The sequence below is a fragment of the Panthera leo genome, chromosome B2, assembly GCF_018350215.1.
Source record: "Panthera leo isolate Ple1 chromosome B2, P.leo_Ple1_pat1.1, whole genome shotgun sequence".
NCBI classification, from domain to species: Eukaryota; Metazoa; Chordata; class Mammalia; order Carnivora; family Felidae; genus Panthera; species Panthera leo.
Window position 1 is genome coordinate 3,653,836 of NC_056683.1, and position 20,765 is coordinate 3,674,600.

The 20,765-nt window shown below is 43.1% G+C and overlaps 6 protein-coding genes across 6 annotated transcripts in view; 2 read left to right on the forward strand and 4 right to left on the reverse strand.

Moving 5' to 3' along the window:
* Positions 1 to 4,146: 4,146 nt before the first annotated feature.
* LOC122219408 (histone H3.1) lies at positions 4,147 to 4,760 on the reverse strand. The gene has a single exon (XM_042937654.1). The coding sequence runs from the start codon at positions 4,731 to 4,733 to the stop codon at positions 4,323 to 4,325; it is 411 nt and encodes a 136-aa protein (XP_042793588.1). The 5' UTR covers positions 4,734 to 4,760; the 3' UTR covers positions 4,147 to 4,322.
* A 1,181-nt stretch (positions 4,761 to 5,941) lies between these two features.
* LOC122219398 (histone H2B type 1-C/E/F/G/I) lies at positions 5,942 to 6,990 on the forward strand. Its single transcript, XM_042937642.1, has one exon. The coding sequence runs from the start codon at positions 5,994 to 5,996 to the stop codon at positions 6,372 to 6,374; it is 381 nt and encodes a 126-aa protein (XP_042793576.1). The 5' UTR covers positions 5,942 to 5,993; the 3' UTR covers positions 6,375 to 6,990.
* Positions 6,991 to 9,105: 2,115 nt separating this feature from the next.
* On the reverse strand, positions 9,106 to 9,513 carry LOC122219450 (histone H4). The gene has a single exon (XM_042937703.1). The coding sequence runs from the start codon at positions 9,474 to 9,476 to the stop codon at positions 9,165 to 9,167; it is 312 nt and encodes a 103-aa protein (XP_042793637.1). The 5' UTR covers positions 9,477 to 9,513; the 3' UTR covers positions 9,106 to 9,164.
* Positions 9,514 to 15,118: 5,605 nt separating this feature from the next.
* Positions 15,119 to 16,274, reverse strand: LOC122219409 (histone H3.1). Its single transcript, XM_042937655.1, has one exon. The coding sequence runs from the start codon at positions 15,527 to 15,529 to the stop codon at positions 15,119 to 15,121; it is 411 nt and encodes a 136-aa protein (XP_042793589.1). The 5' UTR covers positions 15,530 to 16,274.
* A 50-nt stretch (positions 16,275 to 16,324) lies between these two features.
* Positions 16,325 to 16,842, reverse strand: LOC122219423 (histone H2A type 1-B). Its single transcript, XM_042937671.1, has one exon. The coding sequence runs from the start codon at positions 16,790 to 16,792 to the stop codon at positions 16,400 to 16,402; it is 393 nt and encodes a 130-aa protein (XP_042793605.1). The 5' UTR covers positions 16,793 to 16,842; the 3' UTR covers positions 16,325 to 16,399.
* Positions 16,843 to 17,095: 253 nt separating this feature from the next.
* The window catches only part of LOC122219426 (histone H2B type 1-C/E/F/G/I), a 109,676-nt gene continuing 106,006 nt past the window's right edge, over positions 17,096 to 20,765 (forward strand). Inside the window, exon 1 of the mRNA XM_042937674.1 lies at positions 17,096 to 17,519. Within this exon, the coding sequence (XP_042793608.1) occupies positions 17,130 to 17,510 (381 nt within the window). The 5' untranslated portion in view covers positions 17,096 to 17,129 and the 3' untranslated portion in view covers positions 17,511 to 17,519. The remainder of the gene's footprint in view (positions 17,520 to 20,765) is intronic.

The window sequence follows — 20,765 nt, forward strand, 5'->3', positions numbered from 1 at the left end:
CCCAGGTTTAGAAAAACCTGAGAGATTGACACTTATAGATGGCAACCATCAGACAGGAGCCCCTGTGAGTAGTTCTCTCAGAAGCACACAACCAACCAATCAATCAATCAATCAATATAAATACAATTTTCAGGACCAGTCTGAAGTAACCACTTTCTCCTTCTGCTTAGTAATTGCCTGACTTCTTATAACGGGAGGCAGCACCCTGAATTCCTGTCATTGTATCGAGGCCCCAATTGTTCCTGTCACTCAGTCACTAAATCAGGTTGATGTTTATTTAGAGTCTCGGTGAGTGATCTTTCCGCCTTTCTCACATGCTCTCTGTATCTTCTCTGGCTTGGGATGATTCTATTGTTTCCTACCCAGGGTCCTAATTCTAGTTTATCCAGCCCCGAACTCTGAAATTCTGGTCATTCTGTGATCTGTCTTATGCATAGGGTGACTGGCTTCCCATTGCCTTAGGTTCAGGTGGGAACTTTGCAGTCAAATTTTTTTCCATAATAATACTTTCTGCTTGCATTAACTAGCACTAATAACAACTCAAATTTTCTTTTCAGTGCCTTCTCATTTGCTCTTTTGTTTTTCTTTTTCTTTTTTTAAACAACTTTCTTCCCCTGCCATTCTCTCCTCTCTGCCTAGGAGAGTTTTCCCAATTCCATTTCAAGTTCCATCTCCTTGAATAAATTCCCCTAATTAACATGTCTAGCCTCTGATAACGTGCTTTGATGACATTTAACAATTGGGTGCCATTATTATCAATGGCAAATTTATAACGCTTCTAGTCTTTTCTCTCATTAAACTACACCTTAGGGCCTCAGTCATGGTTTTCCACTACTCTAAGGTTTGTGTTTTTAATTGACTAAGGTTTTTTGTTGTTGTTTTTTTCCCCCCATAAGTGTTCTTTTTAATCCTCATTCTCTATTTAACCCATTACCCCCCGCCTCTGGTAACCACCAGTTGGTTCTCTGTAGTTAAAGAGTCTGCTTCTTGGTTGGTCTTTCTTTCTTTTTTCCCTTTTGTTCATGTTTTGTTCCTTAAATTCCACATGTGAGTGACATCATATGGTATTTGTCTTTCTCTGACTTATTTCGCTTAGCATTATACTCTCTAGCTCCATCCAAGTTGTTGCCAAATGGCAAGATTTCCTTCTGTTTTTATGGCTGAATAATATTCCATTGTCTATATACCACATCTACTTTATTCATTCATCTATCCATGGACACCTGGGCTGCTCTCATAGTTTGGCTATTGTAAATAATGCTGCAATAAACAAAGGAATGCATATACCCCTTTGAATTAGTGTTTTTTAAAAAATCTTTTGGATAAATACCCAGTAATGTGATTATTGGGCCTTAAGGGAGTTCTATTTTTAACCTTTTGAGGAGCCTCCATACTGTTTTCCACAGTGGCTGCACTAATCTGCATTCCCACCAGCAGTGCGTGAGGGCTCCTTTTTCTCTACATTCTAGCCAGCACCTGTTGATTCTGGTGTTTTTAATTTTAGCCATTCTGCCAAGTGTGAGGCGATATCTCATTTTAATTGACTGAGTTTTTAATCCTGTCCAAAAGGTGGGATTATCCCCAGATATCAATCAGAATCAGTAATTTTATTTTCTGTCTTTCTATGGAGGAAGCCAAGAGTAATAAATCTCTCTGCCCCTTTTATGCCCCTCTTCCCCATGGCTTGACTTAGGTATTACCTCCATTACTTTCTGATTCGTGCTATGCTGCCGAAGGTGTTGGGGTTACTACAAAAAGAAAACCAAAAATATTTATAATGCTTTCATGGCAAAAAAATCTCCAGATATAAAAAATCAATATCCCTCTGCTGCCAGTTGCGGTAGGAAGTGTATGCAAAATGAAATAAAATTTCTGAATTGTCTTGATTTTAGCTCTCATTTCCATAAGAGAAAGTTCCTGGTCATTCGGAGATTATACAGTGAAAAAAAGTGATGTAGTTTCAGGCAGCCGGATAAACCCGAAATGCATATACGACTTAATTACCAGTAGGTACATATGAAATGTGACCTGAGTCATAATTTGTGATCTTTCTCCAATAAAATAAAAATTCATTAAAAGCAATTTGATATCAAGTACTACTATTTTTTCTTACATTGTGGAACCTTATACCTGACTTCTGGCCCATTGTAACCACTCAATAAATTTATTTCTACTTAGGAAAATTGTATATGAAAATTACACAAACTCTACCATTTAAAAAAAAAAATGTTTATTTGTTTTTGAGAGAGACAGAGTGCGAGCAGGGGAGGGGCAGAGAGGGAGACACAGAATCCAAAGCAGACTCCAGGATCTGAGCTGTTGGCACGCAGCGTAATGTGGGGCTTTGAACTCATGGACCGAGCGATCACGACTGGAGCCGAAGTTGGACACCGACTTCGGTTAACCGACTGAGCCACCCAGGTGCCCCTAATGTTTTATTTCTATAGTCAGGACTGTAGTAAACAGTAATCTGTTTGTGCAATAATTTTTTTAAATTCCAATTTAACTAAAAAGTTTTCTGAGGGTTTGTTCAGGCGAAGGACCATTCTACATATTCTGGTGGATTTAATGACATAAAAAGATGTTTTCTGTGCCCACTGGGTCCTCATATCCTGATGACCAACATCCGGTGAGACAGAACACAGATTAAAAAACTCACTGTGCTAGAATTTCAAAGGAAGTAGGAAACCACACTCTAATATGAATGCCTTGATCCAACATTACACATATAAAACAGTCCAGTCATTTTAGTTATGGATAGCTAAGCGCTTTTCCATATGGATCCAGAGTTCCCTATTCCCAAATCCCCAAGTCTCAATGTCTGAAAGAGTTGCAAGAACAAAAATTTCTTCTATAAAACCTCTAGGACTTTTTACGATGGCTGACTTGTCTGTGCACTTTATGTATAGCTTTGTCAATGTTAAGTATACCACCCCAGTAGTCCCCTTCCTTAGTGACCCTTGAGGTGAAACAGTCCATTAAAAGTTTTTGGGTTTTTTTGATAGAAGCTTCTCAATTCTACAGTTAAGGATACCTTTTCCTATCTCAAACTCAAAATACATGAGAGATGAAATCCTTCCAAGTAGTGTGTGTATCCCAATTAGTAAACATCCTTCTACATTTCCAAATAACTCCCTGAATGGTTTTAGAACAGAATTCCTGATTTCCCTTCTATTCAGTTACCGGTTTAGAAATTGAGAAACCTATTATTTTCATGGAAAAGGAACATCTGTTTAATAATAGCATCAAACCATTTTCTCATAGGCATTGAACAGAATAATTTAAGAAAACTCTCCAGCTTCCAAAGGATTGTCATGTTTTACTGATAAATATGAGGTAGTCTCATAAGATTTAAATCGAGAGTAAGATAGAGAATTTAGGAAAACCAAAAGTGCCTTTTTGAATGGCAGTTAAAGGTTCAGTCAATAGACCATGCAACTCGATTTTTTCGTTGTAAATTCGAGCCCCAATTTAGGTGTCGAAATTCCTTAAAACCTTAAAAAAAAAAAAAAAAGCGTCAGTTGAAAGGATCCTCATTCCTGCGTTCATTTCTAGAGGTACTTTCTGAGACCCACCCAAACCGCTCTTGGTTGTTTAGTCTGGTAGATATACCGGGAAGGATAGACGGCAAGTTCTCAGGAAACGCTACCGTCTTACTTTTTTGTGCTCCAGCTAATAACCCAAGCCTTGGCTCCCCTTAAGAGGCTTAGGGGGAGATCTTTGATCACCTTTCATAAAGGTCTGGCGGTTGCTAGTGAGTTGGGTCCCCAAATTCTGCTCAGCTAAGTGCCGACCAAGGGTTCTGGGGCCTTGGGATTCTCTTAAGTTCAACACGGTGAACCCTGGGAGAAACAGATAACCAGCAGCCTTGAAGGCTCAGCCCAGGCCCCCAAAGACACAACGGGCCACCCCTTGAATAGCGCCAAGTAACGTTGCAAAAGTCAAAGAGCCTGTAGGATGAAGAGGCAAGGGAACGGTCACGATACCAGAAAGGTGCAAGAGACCATACTCGAAGTTTAGAATAAAACCCATAAATCCTAGAGCCAGAACGAAACCTGTCAGACCTATGCAACATACGGAGAAATAGGGGTTTGAAAGTAAAACCATGTTAACTAAACACACTAGGAAAACTTCAGGAGACCAAAGGCTTGAGAGGTTAATTTAAGACAGCCCTAAATGTCTTTCAGGCCTGCTACAAGTTTGAGCTCGGTCAGCAACGGAACTTACTTGTTTAAGTGTCACGGCATCTGTTATAGATCAAAGTGGTTGGCTCTGAAAAGAGCCTTTGGGTTCAAAGTTGGCACAGAATCCGGAAATCAAGTTTACGCCCGCTCCCCGCGGATGCGGCGCGCCAGCTGGATGTCCTTGGGCATGATGGTGACGCGCTTGGCGTGGATGGCGCACAGGTTGGTGTCCTCGAAGAGCCCCACCAGGTAGGCCTCGCACGCCTCCTGCAGCGCCATCACGGCCGAGCTCTGGAAGCGCAGGTCGGTCTTGAAGTCCTGCGCGATCTCGCGCACCAGCCGCTGGAACGGCAGCTTGCGGATCAGCAGCTCGGTGGACTTCTGGTAGCGGCGGATCTCGCGCAGGGCCACCGTGCCGGGCCGGTAGCGGTGCGGCTTCTTGACGCCGCCGGTGGCCGGCGCGCTCTTGCGGGCCGCCTTGGTGGCCAGCTGCTTGCGCGGGGCCTTGCCGCCCGTCGACTTGCGCGCCGTCTGCTTCGTGCGAGCCATGGCCTAACTGCAAAGTCAGGAAACCAGGGTAACCGCTCGCCCCTGCATTTATACAGGGGCAGAATCACTCTGATTGGATTGTGGGCAATCCCGGTGAGTCAACTGGAGCTCCATTCCGGAAGTGCTCCCTGAGATTTAGCATTGGTTTAATCTGTTCCGTGCTAGTTTCTGATTGGTTAATTTCAATTAACCGACTTGTTCCCGGCCCCCTTGGGGGAAAAAATATCACTAAGCTATTTGTTTCCCTTGTGATGCTTGGCACACAACAAATAGGACCGACAAACGCCACAATTCTCGTAAATAATTCTGTTGAATTTTTCTTCTGTTTGTCTATACAAAGTACGGTGTTCTTGAAGCAAGACAGTACTTGAGAATTTCTCTTTAAAAAATCCGCCATTTTCTGCATAGTTATCTCGTTTTCATCCGGAAGGTATTTCCTGTCCTATTTGAAAATCCCACTGTATAATATCTCATGAGTTCCACTTCATTTTATTTACAGCAAATATCTAGTTCACTCTAGTATGGTCTAGGACATAATGTTAACACATAAGGAATTTTATATTTCAGGATTCGCACGTTAAAATTCCAATGTTTTGGAGCCCCTCGTTCTTTTTAATACCGTATTTGACTCAAACTGGTGAGTGGACTCTGATGTTTGGTTTTAATGAATTTAAAGTGTCAGTCGGGGTCTAATGGGGTGAGCATTGAGGAAAACGTTTGCAATGCTGAAACTTGAAAAAGATGGCGGTGATCGAGAGTCTTTTGCAACATATCTTAATGATAATAATCTAGCATATCATGATTCTTGTCAGAAGAGACCCGAGGTGTCCTGGATAATTTATGACAAACCCAAAGGAGCAGTAGTCAGGACTGTACTGGGCTATATAATAGAATTTCCTTCCCTCGTTTGCGCGTGCCAGTTCGAAATTTCTACTTTCATAATTTAAAATAAGGTTTTATTGAGAGGTTTTCTTTATTCTTTTTTGTTTGATTTTTGGTGAATGCACTTTGAGCAATAAAGCGGCATTGTAAATTAACCTATTGGATTCTCTGGAAGAGTTAGTTTTTTAGGCCAATAAAAAAGCAGGTTTGCAACGCTGCTTTTACATGCTATTAATCTATTGGTCAGTTTTGGTCCAATCAAAATTTAGACTTTTGGACCCTCATTTGCATATACGTGATATAAATACTCGGGATTTTTTCCCCCCCTCACTCTTTTCCGTGTTGGTCACAAGTTTTCTGCTTTTGGTATTGTTTATCATGCCTGAGCCAGCGAAGTCCGCCCCGGCCCCGAAGAAGGGCTCCAAGAAGGCGGTGACCAAGGCGCAGAAGAAGGACGGCAAGAAGCGCAAGCGCAGCCGCAAGGAGAGCTACTCGGTGTACGTGTACAAGGTGCTGAAGCAGGTGCACCCCGACACCGGCATCTCGTCCAAGGCCATGGGCATCATGAACTCGTTCGTGAACGACATCTTCGAGCGCATCGCGGGCGAGGCGTCGCGCCTGGCGCATTACAACAAGCGCTCGACCATCACGTCCCGGGAGATCCAGACGGCCGTGCGCCTGCTGCTGCCCGGGGAGCTGGCCAAGCACGCCGTGTCCGAGGGCACCAAGGCCGTCACCAAGTACACCAGCTCCAAGTAGACTTGCCAAGTAAGCGCCCTCTTACCCAACCCCAAAGGCTCTTTTCAGAGCCACTCACTTTTGCATATAAAGAGTTGTAATAGCAAGGTTCCTCAACTGGCTTTAAAAGCATGTTTTGTCTTTTTACAGACCTGTTTCCATAAGATGTGAAAACTGTTATAGTATGAGATGTTTACTGGAACTTATGTTAATCTCTAAAGCCACATAGATTATGTGAAATGTGTATAGTAGGACTTGGCTAAAGCCCTGAAAGAATAGTTTTTGTGTGGTTTCTTTAAATTTTTACTTGGTTCATTGTTCAATCATTAGACTTTACAATAATTTCACACTGGGTGGCTGTAACTTACAGTTGTCTGTACTTAAGTACATATACTTTGGTTATTTGTTTTCATTACAATTTTCACATTATAACAACATAATTATATGTATTTCACAAAGGCCAACTCGTGCAATGAGAAATTATTTTGCACAGGACACCAAACTCTGAATGTCATTCATCCCATAATAGATCTTAATTAGGCATGGGTATTATTGAACTGCAGAATTTAATCATAGCATCTATTGTAGACCGTTTCGACAATTCTTCAAATGTACATTAAAATGAATTTATCATCCATTTTATTTTGCCTGTATGTTATTGATGTAATCAACTGCACAGCATGTTGAGTCATTTTCCTAAACCCTAATTTTGATCCACTTTTACATGGTTTTTCTTTTCTTGCCTTTGGTGTATCGTTCTGTATTCATTTAGACAGAGAAAAACTAAAATGAAACAAAAATAAGAAAAGATCTAGGTATGCAGGGATCACAGAAGATATGGATGAAAATCAGTGGGTTTCATGTGTTAATTATGGAAAAGTAGACGGTTTGTTTTTGTGCTGCCGAAAGTAAAATGAGTTAGATGTATTGGTGTTGAGCACGTCATTGTTTATAGCCTTGGTATTAGGGAGGCCTGCAAAGCATGACCTATGTATACTTATGTTGGAGATACGTGTGAAGCGTTAGACAGTTGTCAAAGGGAATATTCCCATTATAGGTTTGTTCTCCCCCCCCCCCTTTTTTTCCTTTTTAAAATGTATGTCTTCCATTAGATAATGATGGCAGTTTCAGTTCATGTTATGGTATCTTAGATGGAACACTGATTGAAGACGCTACGTGTGTTAGCTAACTGTGTTAGCTGTTGCTGCACAACAATTCATTTGAATTTACTATCTTAAAACAATACACATGTACAATGTGAGTTTCTGTGGGTCTGGGCAGAGTTTAGGTGAGTCCTAGATCAGGATGCTATTGAGATGTTACCTCGGATAGAGGTCTCTTGGATGCTTGCGTGGGGAAATATCATCTTCCAACTCACTGCTTAACTGAATTTGTTTCTTTGTGCTTGTAGGGCTGAGGAATTCATTTTCTTTCTTGCTGGCTGTTGGCTTGAATGGTTGCAGGCTTTTGGTTTTAGGCCTCCCTCACTTTCTAAAGAGCCCCTGGGTTTCTTGGCGTTTGTGCATGCTGCCATGGATACTTGGTCCGTCAAAGCCAGCATGCTAAAGTCAAGGAGGATAGATATTACACAACATACACGTCAGTTAACAATAATCATATACAGAAAAATTACATCCAGTCAGCTTTGTAGTACTCTGTGGGTTGGAAATAAGTCACAAGTCATGTCCACACCCAAGGGGGCTAGATCACAAGGGTGAGCACTAGGAGGGGGAATCCTGGCGGACACCCTACGAGGCCATCACAGGACCCATCAAGAAAAATCAAGGCTAAGAACCCAAAGAAAGTTCACTAACATAGCGGTTCTCCTCCTTTCCCCTGTCCCTTCATCACTCTAGTTCAATTTGCCTGGAGGCAGGAATTGATGCTAAGAGGTAAAGACAAAGGCTACAAATACCTTGAAGTGCTTTTAATTAGGCTACTGCCAGTGACTTTCTCTTGAAGTGAAGACCGAGAAGACAATTTGCCTGGTTATTATTTTGGAGACCTCTTCCCCCTTTCCTCTGTAAGTGTGGACGCATCAGAAAACACTGCAGGTGGTTGAGCCCTAGCACGGGGCTAGGTGTCTGTGTAGCTCCCTTTCTGGCTTTAAAGGAGGCACCAGCGGGTTTGTGAGAGGACTTAACATTGCTGCTTTTATTATAGAATATCAGGGAATAGACGTGACAAGGTTAAAGCAAACCCCCAAATCATTGTGGCTTAAATACATTTTATTGGTAATCATTTTACATAATCCAAATATGAGGGAGAAAAGGGGCGAAAAAGTCCCCACGTGCCACCTAGGAGGCTTGCTTATAGGTGGCTGCAGTCTACAGCTCAGTCTAAGCTTCTCACATCAAACCCTTCCCCCTAGTTACCAAATAGTAGCTGGGCATTCTCACTTTGCTTTTCCTTGAACAGAGTAGGCTAATGGTTTTTCCTCCAGTTCATATTCAAGCTTTATTTCCAGATAGCAACTGGATTTGAAAAATGTACAATCTCATGTTTGGGACATGTCTATAAATGGATTGCAACTTAAAGTGTGGGCACGTCTCAAAAATAGAAAAACCCATAGACAAGGTCTGTGACCATAAACCTTAAAGGCTGCCTTGATGTTTAATGCCCCCGGACAAGGAGTAAACATGGTTAAATTATATGGAAGTCATGGAACTCAGATCGCAAAATACATGCAGTAACCTCAGTTCCCACGAAAAGGAAATAAACAGCGTCGCTAGCTCCTTCTAGTGCATGGATAGGTGGCCCTGAAAAGGGCCTTTAGGGTTGGCAAAGAATTCACTTCTCGTACGCAAAGTCTTAGCCCCCGAAGCCGTAGAGGGTGCGGCCCTGGCGCTTGAGCGCGTACACCACGTCCATGGCCGTGACCGTCTTGCGCTTGGCGTGCTCCGTGTAGGTGACGGCGTCCCGGATCACGTTCTCCAGGAACACCTTGAGCACCCCGCGGGTCTCCTCGTAGATGAGCCCGGAGATGCGCTTGACGCCGCCGCGCCGGGCCAGCCGCCGGATGGCGGGCTTGGTGATGCCCTGGATGTTGTCGCGCAGCACCTTGCGGTGGCGCTTGGCGCCCCCTTTGCCCAGGCCCTTCCCGCCTTTGCCGCGACCAGACATGTCCTCCAGTCAGTAAAACAGAGCAGCGAAGTTAGGTTACACAGCGACGAAATCCTCATTTATAACCCTGTGGCGGACCTTATTGAGAACAGGGCCGGAGGGGTCGGGGGCGGGGCCTGGAGCGGGGCAGCGAGTTTATCCCCGCCCACAAGTGCGCGAGGCCGCGCGTAGCCGGGGAGACGCAAGAAGGCTCTGTTTAAGGGCCTGCAAGGAAACGTCTCAGGCCAATCAAGGGACCTAAGTAATGGCAGCTGTCAAGCTAACAGCTGCTTCTCCGGGCTGAACTGTGTGGACCCTTACACACCTCGGGCAAGTCGCAGTCGAAATTCGGCATTGGTGTGAATTCTAGTCGCATGTCTGAAATGTATTGGAGTGTTTCCCTTCTGTCCTCCCATTCAAGCAGTTTTGTCCACTTTACATCGAGGTCAAGTAGTGACGTTGGGAGGATGGTCTTAGGGAGCGAGAAAAGAACTGCAGTCCGCAGCCTGACACGAACACGAGTGTGACGGGTGGGGGCTTTTCACGGGGAGGCCTGTCCCCTTGCTTGCGGCCTGCGCTCCCTGCGCTTCACCTTCTGAGGCCCACGTCCTGCTTTGTGGCTTGTGTTCTCTCATTTTCACTGTAGGTTCTTCCTCCGCAGGATGGAAATGTTAATCACAAAGATGGTTTGGCAGCCAAAGGGTAAATGTCAGGTCCAGTGTGAGACACAGGGACGGCCACTTGGCCTGAGAAAATTCTGTCTTCCTGCCCCAGGGCTTGCCTTCCTTCTCGATATTCTTAATTTTTTTTAACTTTTTTTTTTTTTTACTTTTGAAAGACAGAGAGACGCAGATCATGAGCAGGGGTGGGCAGAGCGAGGGGGAGACAGAATCCCAAGCAGGCTCTAAGCTCCGAGCTGTCAGCACAGAGTCCAAGCGGGGCTGGAACTCACGGACCCTGCGATCATGATCTGAGCCGAAGTCAGTCTCTGAACTGACTGAGCCACCCAGTCGCCCCTCCATATTCTTAAATCCCTCAATCTGCTATTTTGTAATCTGGATTTATGTTCAGGTTTTGTTTTTGTTTTTTTTTTTTCTTTCTTCCTAATGACCTCTATATCTATGTATGGGCAAATCTTTGCTTTTCGAGGTCAGTGCTACCCTTACGTGGTTACATTTAAATTTATATACTTTCCCATTTAACCACCAGCTTCCATCACCACCTTCACACCCCAAACACAATTCCTTTTAAGAAAGCATTGTCTGATAAAGTGCTCTGGACCCTCTTTTGAGCATTCGGAATGTGTCTAATGCTGTGAGGGACTGAATTTTTAATATTAAATCATTTAAATTGAAGAGCTATTACTCTGTTCAGTTATTGGAAAATTTGGCGTATGTTTGAACAACGTGGACATGTGAACTCAATTTGCCAACAGTAAAGTTTATGGTGTTGAAATGCAAATCAAGTTATTTCCAATCAAAATTTAGTAGCAGATTGAATGAAATATACACCCAGTTTAGAGGATTTAGGATGAAAAAAGGAATCGAAATATTGTGTTATTCATGTTTTTACATTGATTGAAACAAATATATCTGGAGATTTAGGATTACATAGAATATATTATTAAAATGATTGCATCTTCCACTTTTTATTTTTTTTTATTTAAAAAAATTTTTTTTAACATTTATTTATTTTTGAGACAGAGAGAGACAGAGCATGAACGGGGGAGGGTCAGAGAGAGAGGGAGACACAGAATCTGAAACAGGCTCCAGGCTCTGAGCTGGCAGCACAGAGCCCGACGCGGGGCTCGAACTCACGGACCGCGAGATCGTGACCTGAGCCGAAGTCGGCCGCTTAACCGACTGAGCCACCCAGGCGCCCCTCCACTTTTTAAAATGTGGTTAGTGGAAAATTTAAGATAACGAATGTGGCTTGCATTATTTTCTATAGGCAGCGCTGCTCCAGGATTCTTCCTTGCCCCTCTCTGCTTCTTGATTTTTCACCCAACCTTGCCATCCTGCGCTTTGAAATATGGTGGAAATTCAATGTAAGGTTGACTCTTGAATAACAGGGGTTTGAACTGCATGGATCCACTTATAGGCACACTGTTTTTCAGTAAACACAATAAAGCACTGCGAATGTATTATCTCTTCCTTATGATTTTCTTTTTTTATAGGTATAATTTTATTTATTTATTTATTTATTTATTTTATTTTATTTTATTTTGAAATTTACATCCAAGTTAGCATACAGCGCAACAATGATTTCAGTACATTCCGGTGACTCAGCCCCTCTGTACAACACCCAGTGCTCATTCCAACAAGTGTCTTCCTTGATGCCCTTTACCCATGTAGCCCATCCCCCCTCCACAACCCCTCCAGCAATCCTCTGTTTGTTCTGTATATTTAAGAGTTTCTTATATTTTGTGCTCTTCCCTGTTTTTATATTATTTTTGCTTCCCTTCCCTTATGCTCACCTGTTTTGTATCTTAAACTCCTCAGATGCGCGAAGTCGTGTGAGACCTGTCTTTCTCCGACTAATTTCGTTGAGCATAATGCCCTCCAGTTCCATCCATGTACTTGCAAATACTATTTTCTTAATAGCATTTTTCTTTTCTCTAGCTTACCTTATTATAAGAATACAGTATCTAATACAATATACAAAGTATGCGGTTATCAACTGTTCATGTTGTCCGTAAGGCTACTGGTCAGCTGTAGGCTGTTAGTCGTTAAGTTCTGGGGAATCAAAAGTTTTATCCAGATTTTCAACTATGCAAGGGGTCAGCACCCCTAACCTTGTTCAAGGGCCATCTATGTTTCTAAGAAATACAGTTGCCCAGAGACTGGCCCCAAACTCAAATGAAGCATTGTAAAAAAATAAAAAAAATAAAATCATGTTAGGGAGCGAACACAGGCTTGCCAAAGAAAACATTACCCATCAAAGCAAGAAAAGAGGGGTAACTCGAAAAATTGTCAACCTTAGAATTCTTTAAGGGCGGGCTGAATGGAGACTTCCTGAAGTTCTATGCTAATATTTTTTTTTTCCAAAAGTATACTTTTTTGAGAGAGAGAACATCCAAAAATGTTTGCTAATGCAATTATGGTTCAGAAGAGCTTAAGCTTCTGTAAAAGAGAATGTAGAATCTGGTATCTTTTTTTTTTTTTTTTTAAGATGCAAAGTAATCACTGTGGAAATGTAAAAGCATCTCATGAAAACGAAAGCCCGAGAATGGTTTACTGTTTCTGGAACCCAAGACCAAGAGAGACAGATAAGAAAATCAGGGGAATCAGTTTGGAGTCTAGAAACAATAAAAGGTTACAGTGTCTACTATGTATTTGATTAATGAGTACAATGTCAAGGAGTCACATCATGCAGTTTCATAGAAATTTATCTTGCAGGTCCTATGTTTTTATTTCTTTCCAGGAAGGATTCACAGTATGTGACACTTTATCTGAGGCTTGGAAATAGGGAACAAAAGGATGGGCCATGATGTTTAGTATCATAAAAGGTGAAAGACTACACAAGAATTGCAGGACCATGGACTTTGATCATCTCACTATTTACTATTGATTGAATGTATCAAATTCAGCAGGGGTTTATTTGGTAGAGCTGTAAATATTTTCTGTCTGGTGGAACAGCTCCAACTCCAAAGATTTATGGCTTCTTGGACATTATTAATTTTGTTTTAACCTCATTCAATAATCCTATTCCAATATTTCTGTGTTGAGTTGTTTATAAATACCCTAATTTCTTAAATATTCTTTGAACCTTTCAGAGCATTTTACCCTTTTCAGTCATTGATGATTTAAGTACTCTCTGTGTCACATGTTTATTTTATATTTTTTGAATCACAATTTCACATTTGTGAAACAAGCTAAACACGTGATGTCATGTGGCTCTGACTTGGAGATAAACAGGGTGTCACAGAGCTGCTGGTACTTTCTACTTCTTTAGGCCTGGGAAATTCAACACTAGTCCCTCAGTGTCATGGTAAATCCTTGGTAAGCAGGGAGGTGGAAAGCACAAATGAGAAGGCACATTCATCATCAGGCATGAGGTCACTGAGGACAAGGGAAAGACTCTGGTCACAGACCAGAACAGATCTGAAACCTATTAAGAAATATCCAAATATCTAATTAAGGTAAAGGGATAGACTGCATTTCTTTACATTGTCTCATATGAGCGTAGTTTAAAAGGCCTGCCAGTGTGGTTTTTTTTTTTTTTTTTTTTTTTTTTTTTTTTTTAATTTATTTCAAGGGTATGTTCTTCTGTTAGACTGCTTATTAGGGTCCAGTATCTGTGAAAAATCTATGAATTTAGATAACTTGTAGGATGTTGATAATTTCAGTGATTTTTGTCGGTTGGAGATGAAAATTATGTCATTAGAAAAGATCATCTAAAGGTTGTAATTGTGCTGTAGAATAATAACACTTTTTGGATCTAAATTTGCTCTTTTGGTTTTATTCCAGTCCTCATTCTTTTGTAAAGGAGGTGAGTTTTTCCTCTATCCATCTTGGTTCTTGGCTGGGGCCCGTTTTACAAAACACCGATTAGCAGGATAAAAACAATGAGAAGTTTATTAACGTGTTTATTTCGCATACACATGGGAGAAACCCAGGCAAGAACCCTTGGAAGAGGTACCTTACCACTGAAGCTTACACAGCGTCTTCAACAAAGAATGTGTGGAGAAATGACTGGACAAGGGAAGGCAGTTTTAGGCCTTGAAGGACCGAAAACCATGGCAAGGTAGGTATATGGGAGGAAGCTAACAGTAAGGTTTGTCTGCGGCTTCCTCTGGTCCCTCTCTGGGCTTTTAAGAGTCACCAGTATAGAATTTATATCTTGTCTTAAGGCGGAAAAGGGGAAGGGCCCACATTGGTGCTAATGACACATCGGTGTCATTGCTGCTTAACTGCCTTTAGCCCCCAATTTTATGTCAAAGAGGAAAATTGTGGGGAGACTGTCCTAGTTTCCTTCACTTTCTTGAACTATTGCTGATCTTGATAACGTCCTATATTGCTTTGAACTAGGTTCATCTTCCTGATGTTCCCTTACTGATGGTTATATATCAGAATAATTCACAATGAGACAGCTTATTATTTTGAACTTGACACTTCGATAACATATAATGTAATGGCACGAAGACCAATTTGTCCACCTCACAAGGAATCATGTTTGTATTTACTTTTTAGTCTACTGGGGCCGATCCAGTGGGCTGGAGATCCATTAAAAAGAAATAACGCATTTCACTTGATTCACCTAGACTTTGACTCTGCTGAGGATGGAAATCGTAAACGTTGCTCTTTTCTTTCAACCCCAAAAGGATATAAAAGGCTGCATGTAAAGAGGGAAATCTCAACAATAGAATCCCTTTTGGTCTTTAATACCTACAAGCCATTCTGTGCCCTCATCAAACAACTGCAGTTTGAAAGACTAAGTAACGGAATGTTACACATTACACAGAATTACTATGAATCCAAAGCCGATTCTTTGTTATCAAAACCGGCGGATCCATCTAATACAGTTTCAGAGTATTCTTGAAAAAGAGAAACTTACTTTCACCAAGGGAGCAATCGGAAAGAAAGTGTTACAACAGTTTTTGACAAAGTAGGGGGCTCTGAAAAGAGCCTTTTTCAAAGTCCGGAGGGAACAGCCTTGGGGAATCACGCCCGCTCCCCGCGGATGCGGCGCGCCAGCTGGATGTCCTTGGGCATGATGGTGACGCGCTTGGCGTGGATGGCGCACAGGTTGGTGTCCTCGAAGAGCCCCACCAGGTAGGCCTCGCACGCCTCCTGCAGCGCCATCACGGCCGAGCTCTGGAAGCGCAGGTCGGTCTTGAAGTCCTGCGCGATCTCGCGCACCAGCCGCTGGAACGGCAGCTTGCGGATCAGCAGCTCGGTGGACTTCTGGTAGCGGCGGATCTCGCGCAGGGCCACCGTGCCGGGCCGGTAGCGGTGCGGCTTCTTGACGCCGCCGGTGGCCGGCGCGCTCTTGCGGGCCGCCTTGGTGGCCAGCTGCTTGCGCGGGGCCTTGCCGCCCGTCGACTTGCGCGCCGTCTGCTTCGTGCGAGCCATGACAATTACACAGAAAAGGAGACTGGAGAGTAGCGAGGAGCCGTTTCTGACCCTATTTATAGGAGAGATCAGTGTGGTCCGCAGGTCCCGCGCTGTGATCTAATTGGTTCTCAGGTTGCCTTTCCGAGAAATGATTGGATTTCCAGTAAGATTTGAATATAGAATCAAAATTTATTCCAGTTTATATTTATTCTTAATGCACTTTAAATTGAGTTCATAAAACCGAGGTTTCACTTCGTGTGTTTCAGCGGACTTCATTCATTTCCTTTTTGTGTGAAAAGACGGAAACGCACAACTTTTTGCAGCGGGAATTCAGGCCGCCCCAGAATTCGAAAAGCCCGCCCTGAAATGTGATTGGTCAGGTATGTCTCCTTTGTTCTCTCATTTCTTTCCTGCGTGTTTGACTTTGTGGCCGCAACTTTGACCAGAGTGTGTATATAATTACATACATGTGTATACACTGCGCTTTTAAACAATCTCAACATACAGATAATGCTCTCGACGACTATCGTTGTTATATACGTAACCTACACCCCGAAGTTACGACCTCAGAGAATTGCCACTTGGTTTACTGCGAATGGCTTGTGCGTTTGCAATTGGCGGGAGCATTTTATGTAATGTTTCATAAACCTCCAGGCATTAGACATATAATATCTTAAACTCATCTGACCATTGTGTGGGAGTACCGGGAGGAGTTGTACAGTTTTTACAATAGGAAATTTCGAAATAGGCTACCTTAAGGTTAGCAAGTAAGGAAACAAACGTCTCAGGAGTTCTGTAGTATTTCAGCACTTCCCAGAAAAGATGGGTGGCTCTTAAAAGAGCCTTTGATTTTCGGGATTGGGAGAGCAGGCAGATTCCGTAAACGTTTCACTTGCCCTTGGCCTTGTGGTGGCTCTCGGTCTTCTTGGGCAGCAGCACGGCCTGGATGTTGGGCAGGACGCCGCCCTGCGCGATGGTGACGCGGCCCAGCAGCTTGTTGAGCTCCTCGTCGTTGCGGATGGCCAGCTGCAGGTGGCGCGGGATGATGCGCGTCTTCTTGTTGTCGCGGGCCGCGTTGCCCGCCAGCTCCAGGATCTCGGCCGTCAGGTACTCCAGCACGGCCGCCAGGTACACCGGCGCGCCGGCCCCGACCCTCTCCGAGTAGTTGCCTTTGCGGAGCAGGCGGTGCACGCGCCCCACCGGGAACTGCAGGCCGGCCCGCGACGAGCGCGTCTTGGCCTTGGCGCGAGCCTTGCCGCCCTGCTTTCCGCGTCCAGACATAGCGAGTGGTATCCGCGAAAGAAAGTCCGCAGGAAAAGCAAAAGAGAAATGTCCTGGAAGCAGCAAAAAGATGCCAGTTATACTGGTGGATGGAAGTGTAAAACGCGAGCTGGGATTGGTTAAAAAGATCACCGTTCGCTATCCAACCAATAAGAAGGAAGATATGACACAACCAAGTTTACATATTCACGTCACCAAAGACATTATCAAATCAGATCGGGGTATTTCTGCATACCTTATTTGCATAGATGCCCTATAAAAGAGGAGACTCTGCTTAAAGACAGACATTTTAGGATTTGTTTTTTTTAATCCGTCTACTGAGTTGATAGTAGTTGAGATGCCAGAGCCCGCGAAGTCCGCTCCCGCCCCGAAGAAGGGCTCCAAGAAGGCGGTGACCAAGGCGCAGAAGAAGGACGGCAAGAAGCGCAAGCGCAGCCGCAAGGAGAGCTACTCGGTGTACGTGTACAAGGTGCTGAAGCAGGTGCACCCCGACACCGGCATCTCGTCCAAGGCCATGGGCATCATGAACTCGTTCGTGAATGACATCTTCGAGCGCATCGCGGGCGAGGCGTCGCGCCTGGCGCATTACAACAAGCGCTCGACCATCACGTCCCGGGAGATCCAGACGGCCGTGCGCCTGCTGCTGCCCGGGGAGCTGGCCAAGCACGCCGTGTCCGAGGGCACCAAGGCCGTCACCAAGTACACCAGCTCCAAGTAGACTCGCCAAGTAAGCGCCCTCTTACCCAACCCCAAAGGCTCTTTTCAGAGCCACTTCAATTCTCATCTAAAGAGTTGTCACGTTAAGGATTTCTCTAATAGCACATAGTCCCAGTTTTGTCACTGCGTTTTCTTAGACACTCTTTAAAGTACAAACATGACTTGTTCCTCTGTGCTTGGTAAAGCATGTCCTTTACTCAAGAATTTCTCTACACTTTTCCTACCTTACATGATATGGCACCTGGAAATTTACATATATGTAATTTGCAGTTGGGTCTTAAAGGTTTTGGAGACAGCGAGGGAGATGTGAAAAGAAAGTTCCCTTTTCCTCAAACCCTAGCAGTTTACTTACTCTGGCAACAGCAATGCCACCACCCCGTCCACCCTCTCTGGCTTCTACACTCCCAGAATCATTTCCACACTTGTGTCCCACCCACCCACCCCCTTCTTCCCTCACCCCCCCTCCCCCATTCGTTCTCACGCTGAATTCCACCTTGCCTGTTCTCCAACCTTACAATTTTTGACAACTTGTTTCCTGTGTGCCTTAAGCCCTCTATGTGGCTACTGTTTCCTTCACTTGTCTCTGGGAATACCTTAGTTTCAGCTTTTGAGTATTCCGCGACGTGTGTAACTTTTAAGTTCTGTTTGTAAAAATCCAGAAAATTGAAAACTTTTCCTGAATGATGCATGGCCCTCAGCCTCCATTGATTTAAAGGGCCATTACTCCTTTACATTGGAAAGCATTTGGGTAGTGCACTTCCTCTCTCCATTGGCACTTTGGTAATCATACAAGATACCATTCTTGCTTTCAAGGGATTGCCGGTCTCAGGTTTATCAGCATCATTTCTTCCAGGCAGGGAAAATATTCATTCCAGGATACAGAAGTGAATTGAATTTGAGGTCAGCTGACAGTCGTAGGGATGTGGGATTTCTTTTCCTAGGCCAACCAAGGCTTTCTCTTTTGGCTGACTCGTACACTTAAGGAAAGCTGAACAAAGAAGGCACCAAGGAAGGAGATGAGATATGGAGCCTAGTGCTGGAGAGAGGAGATAATCTATGTTAAGGTCCTTAATAAAAGTGGTGAGAAATGTATTCGATGCGAAGTGTCTGAATTCTCTCTAGACATCTTTGAGTCAGAAGACATTGGTTGGCATGTTCTGCCATGTAAATGAACTTTGGTTCTCACACCCACTGTGTCTTACTTTATAAAATGAGCACGTCACTACATAATAAATGACTAAAACAAACCATTCGACGGACACTTTTGTAAAAATGAATGCAATTACGATAGAAACTCGCCTTGGAGAGGGCTTTACAATTCATAAGGCTTTCATGGACGTTACGAATTAAAATTTTCCATCACTCCTCTACATGCAACATATGCGAACTTTTTGAAGAAGAATTATAATCAGACGTAATAAAACCATAGCGAGTGGAGGAAGTGTTACTCAAAGAAGAAGAGTTACTGCTGATAAATCTAGACCTTTTGAATACGAGCAAAGAAGGAACGGGAAGTTGCCGCCGTTAAAATTAGAGACATTTCAAAACTATGGGAGTCTGCAATATTTAGGGAGAATTTCCGTGCATCTACACATTTAAATTTAAATATTTATCTACTCTAATTTTAGAGAATGTCATTGAATCCAGAATCAATAATTCTTAAGCTGCGTGGATGTGTTAATTTCCTACTGGTGGTCTGACAAATTATCACAAACGTTGTGGCTTCAACCCGTAGAAATTTATAATTTCCTAATTCTGTAAATCAGCATTTGGGCGTGGCTCTCACTCAACGAAAGTCAAGGTGTCAGCAATTCTGCATTCCTTTTTGGGGTCTCTCAGAGCAAATCTGTTTCCTTGCTTTTTATAGCTCCTGCACGTTATCTTCTTTCTTTGGCTTTCCATTCCTTTTCTCTGTGTTCAAAGCCAGAAGTCTCCGGCCACATCAGCCCCCTGCTATCTCTCTGGTTCTGTATTTAGGTTGCCTCTTCCAATTCTAAGCACCCATGGGATTTCATTGGGTCACTTGGATAATCCAGGATAAATTCCCTTTTTAAAATTCAGGTGATTAGCAATCTTGATGCTATCTGCAAATTTAACCGCCCTCTGTGTTGGACCCTAACCTATTCACAGATCCGTAGAGATTAGAAATTAAATACAATTGGGAGGGCATTTTTCTGCCTAGCACAGTAGGTCATAGTGTTTTCAGAATTTGATAGAAGGCTATATATTTGCTGCTCTGTGAGGGGGAACAACGCGTAGGCACACTGTCGTACATATTCTCAGGGCGCTCCTGTACCCCAGGAAAGTCATATATACTTTGTTTAGATATTTCTTTCCTTCTGGGACTACTACCTAAAGCAATCATTGACTATGGTAATATAAACTGCCCAATCTGGCAGTTTTAGTTTTCTTTCTTTTACTTTTCTCTCCTTGTTGCTTTTGTTAATTGTTTGAAGGCTTACATATTCTTTGTGTATGTTGTATTGTGTGTGTGCATCTGTGTTCTGTGGGAAGTAGAAAGTCTGTTACTCATGAGGAAATTAAGCAAGAATACAGAATAGCTTTACTTTTTTCCGACCTGGGTTAAACCCCTAAAAATATTTTGTACGTACATTCTTCGCATTTAAGTCATGTAGGATGCCATTCATGGATCCATGGCAGTTTATAACTTTAAGTAGTTTCCTAATAACAGGCAGAAAAGTGCATATTTTCATTACCATTTTATATATCTGCATGGACCTGGGCAGCGGTGTAACTGCAATGACCTGTGAATTTTTTTTTTTTTTTAATTTAAAAAGAGTTTTTGTTGGTCAAGATAGAAAAAACCTGACATAAAGTCCACCCTGGACGAAAATAACAATTTTAACGGAGAGACACCAAAATATCAGTATAAAGGCTGTTTCTTTCCTGGACGGCCGGCATCATTACTGTGGCATTTTGACGACGATCACCTTTCATTTAACAAGCCTTCGGAGAATTCGCAGTACAATGAAGTGACCCCGTCTTGGAGTCAGTGATGTTCATTTTTCAGTTTTCGTGCATAGGCCCGTTCCCACTATTTACAAGTTATACTGCCTTAAGCAAATGAATCTCCTAGAAGGGTACGATGATGAACGTGGAAAGCAACCAGTTTCTTTTTACCACAACATAGCACTAACAAAGCAGTCCTACCAAATCTAAGCCCTCTTTGCTTTTCACAGAAATTATGTGTAAAGGACACCGCATCACAGCAGCTTAAGTGAAACTTACTTGTCAC

Excerpts from the sequence above, each read along its gene's own strand:
- LOC122219408 (XM_042937654.1), bottom strand. The coding sequence starts at position 4,733 with ATGGCTCGCACGAAGCAGACGGCGCGCAAGTCGACGGGCGGCAAGGCC.
- LOC122219398 (XM_042937642.1), top strand. The coding sequence starts at position 5,994 with ATGCCTGAGCCAGCGAAGTCCGCCCCGGCCCCGAAGAAGGGCTCCAAG.
- LOC122219450 (XM_042937703.1), bottom strand. The coding sequence starts at position 9,476 with ATGTCTGGTCGCGGCAAAGGCGGGAAGGGCCTGGGCAAAGGGGGCGCC.
- LOC122219409 (XM_042937655.1), bottom strand. The coding sequence starts at position 15,529 with ATGGCTCGCACGAAGCAGACGGCGCGCAAGTCGACGGGCGGCAAGGCC.
- LOC122219423 (XM_042937671.1), bottom strand. The coding sequence starts at position 16,792 with ATGTCTGGACGCGGAAAGCAGGGCGGCAAGGCTCGCGCCAAGGCCAAG.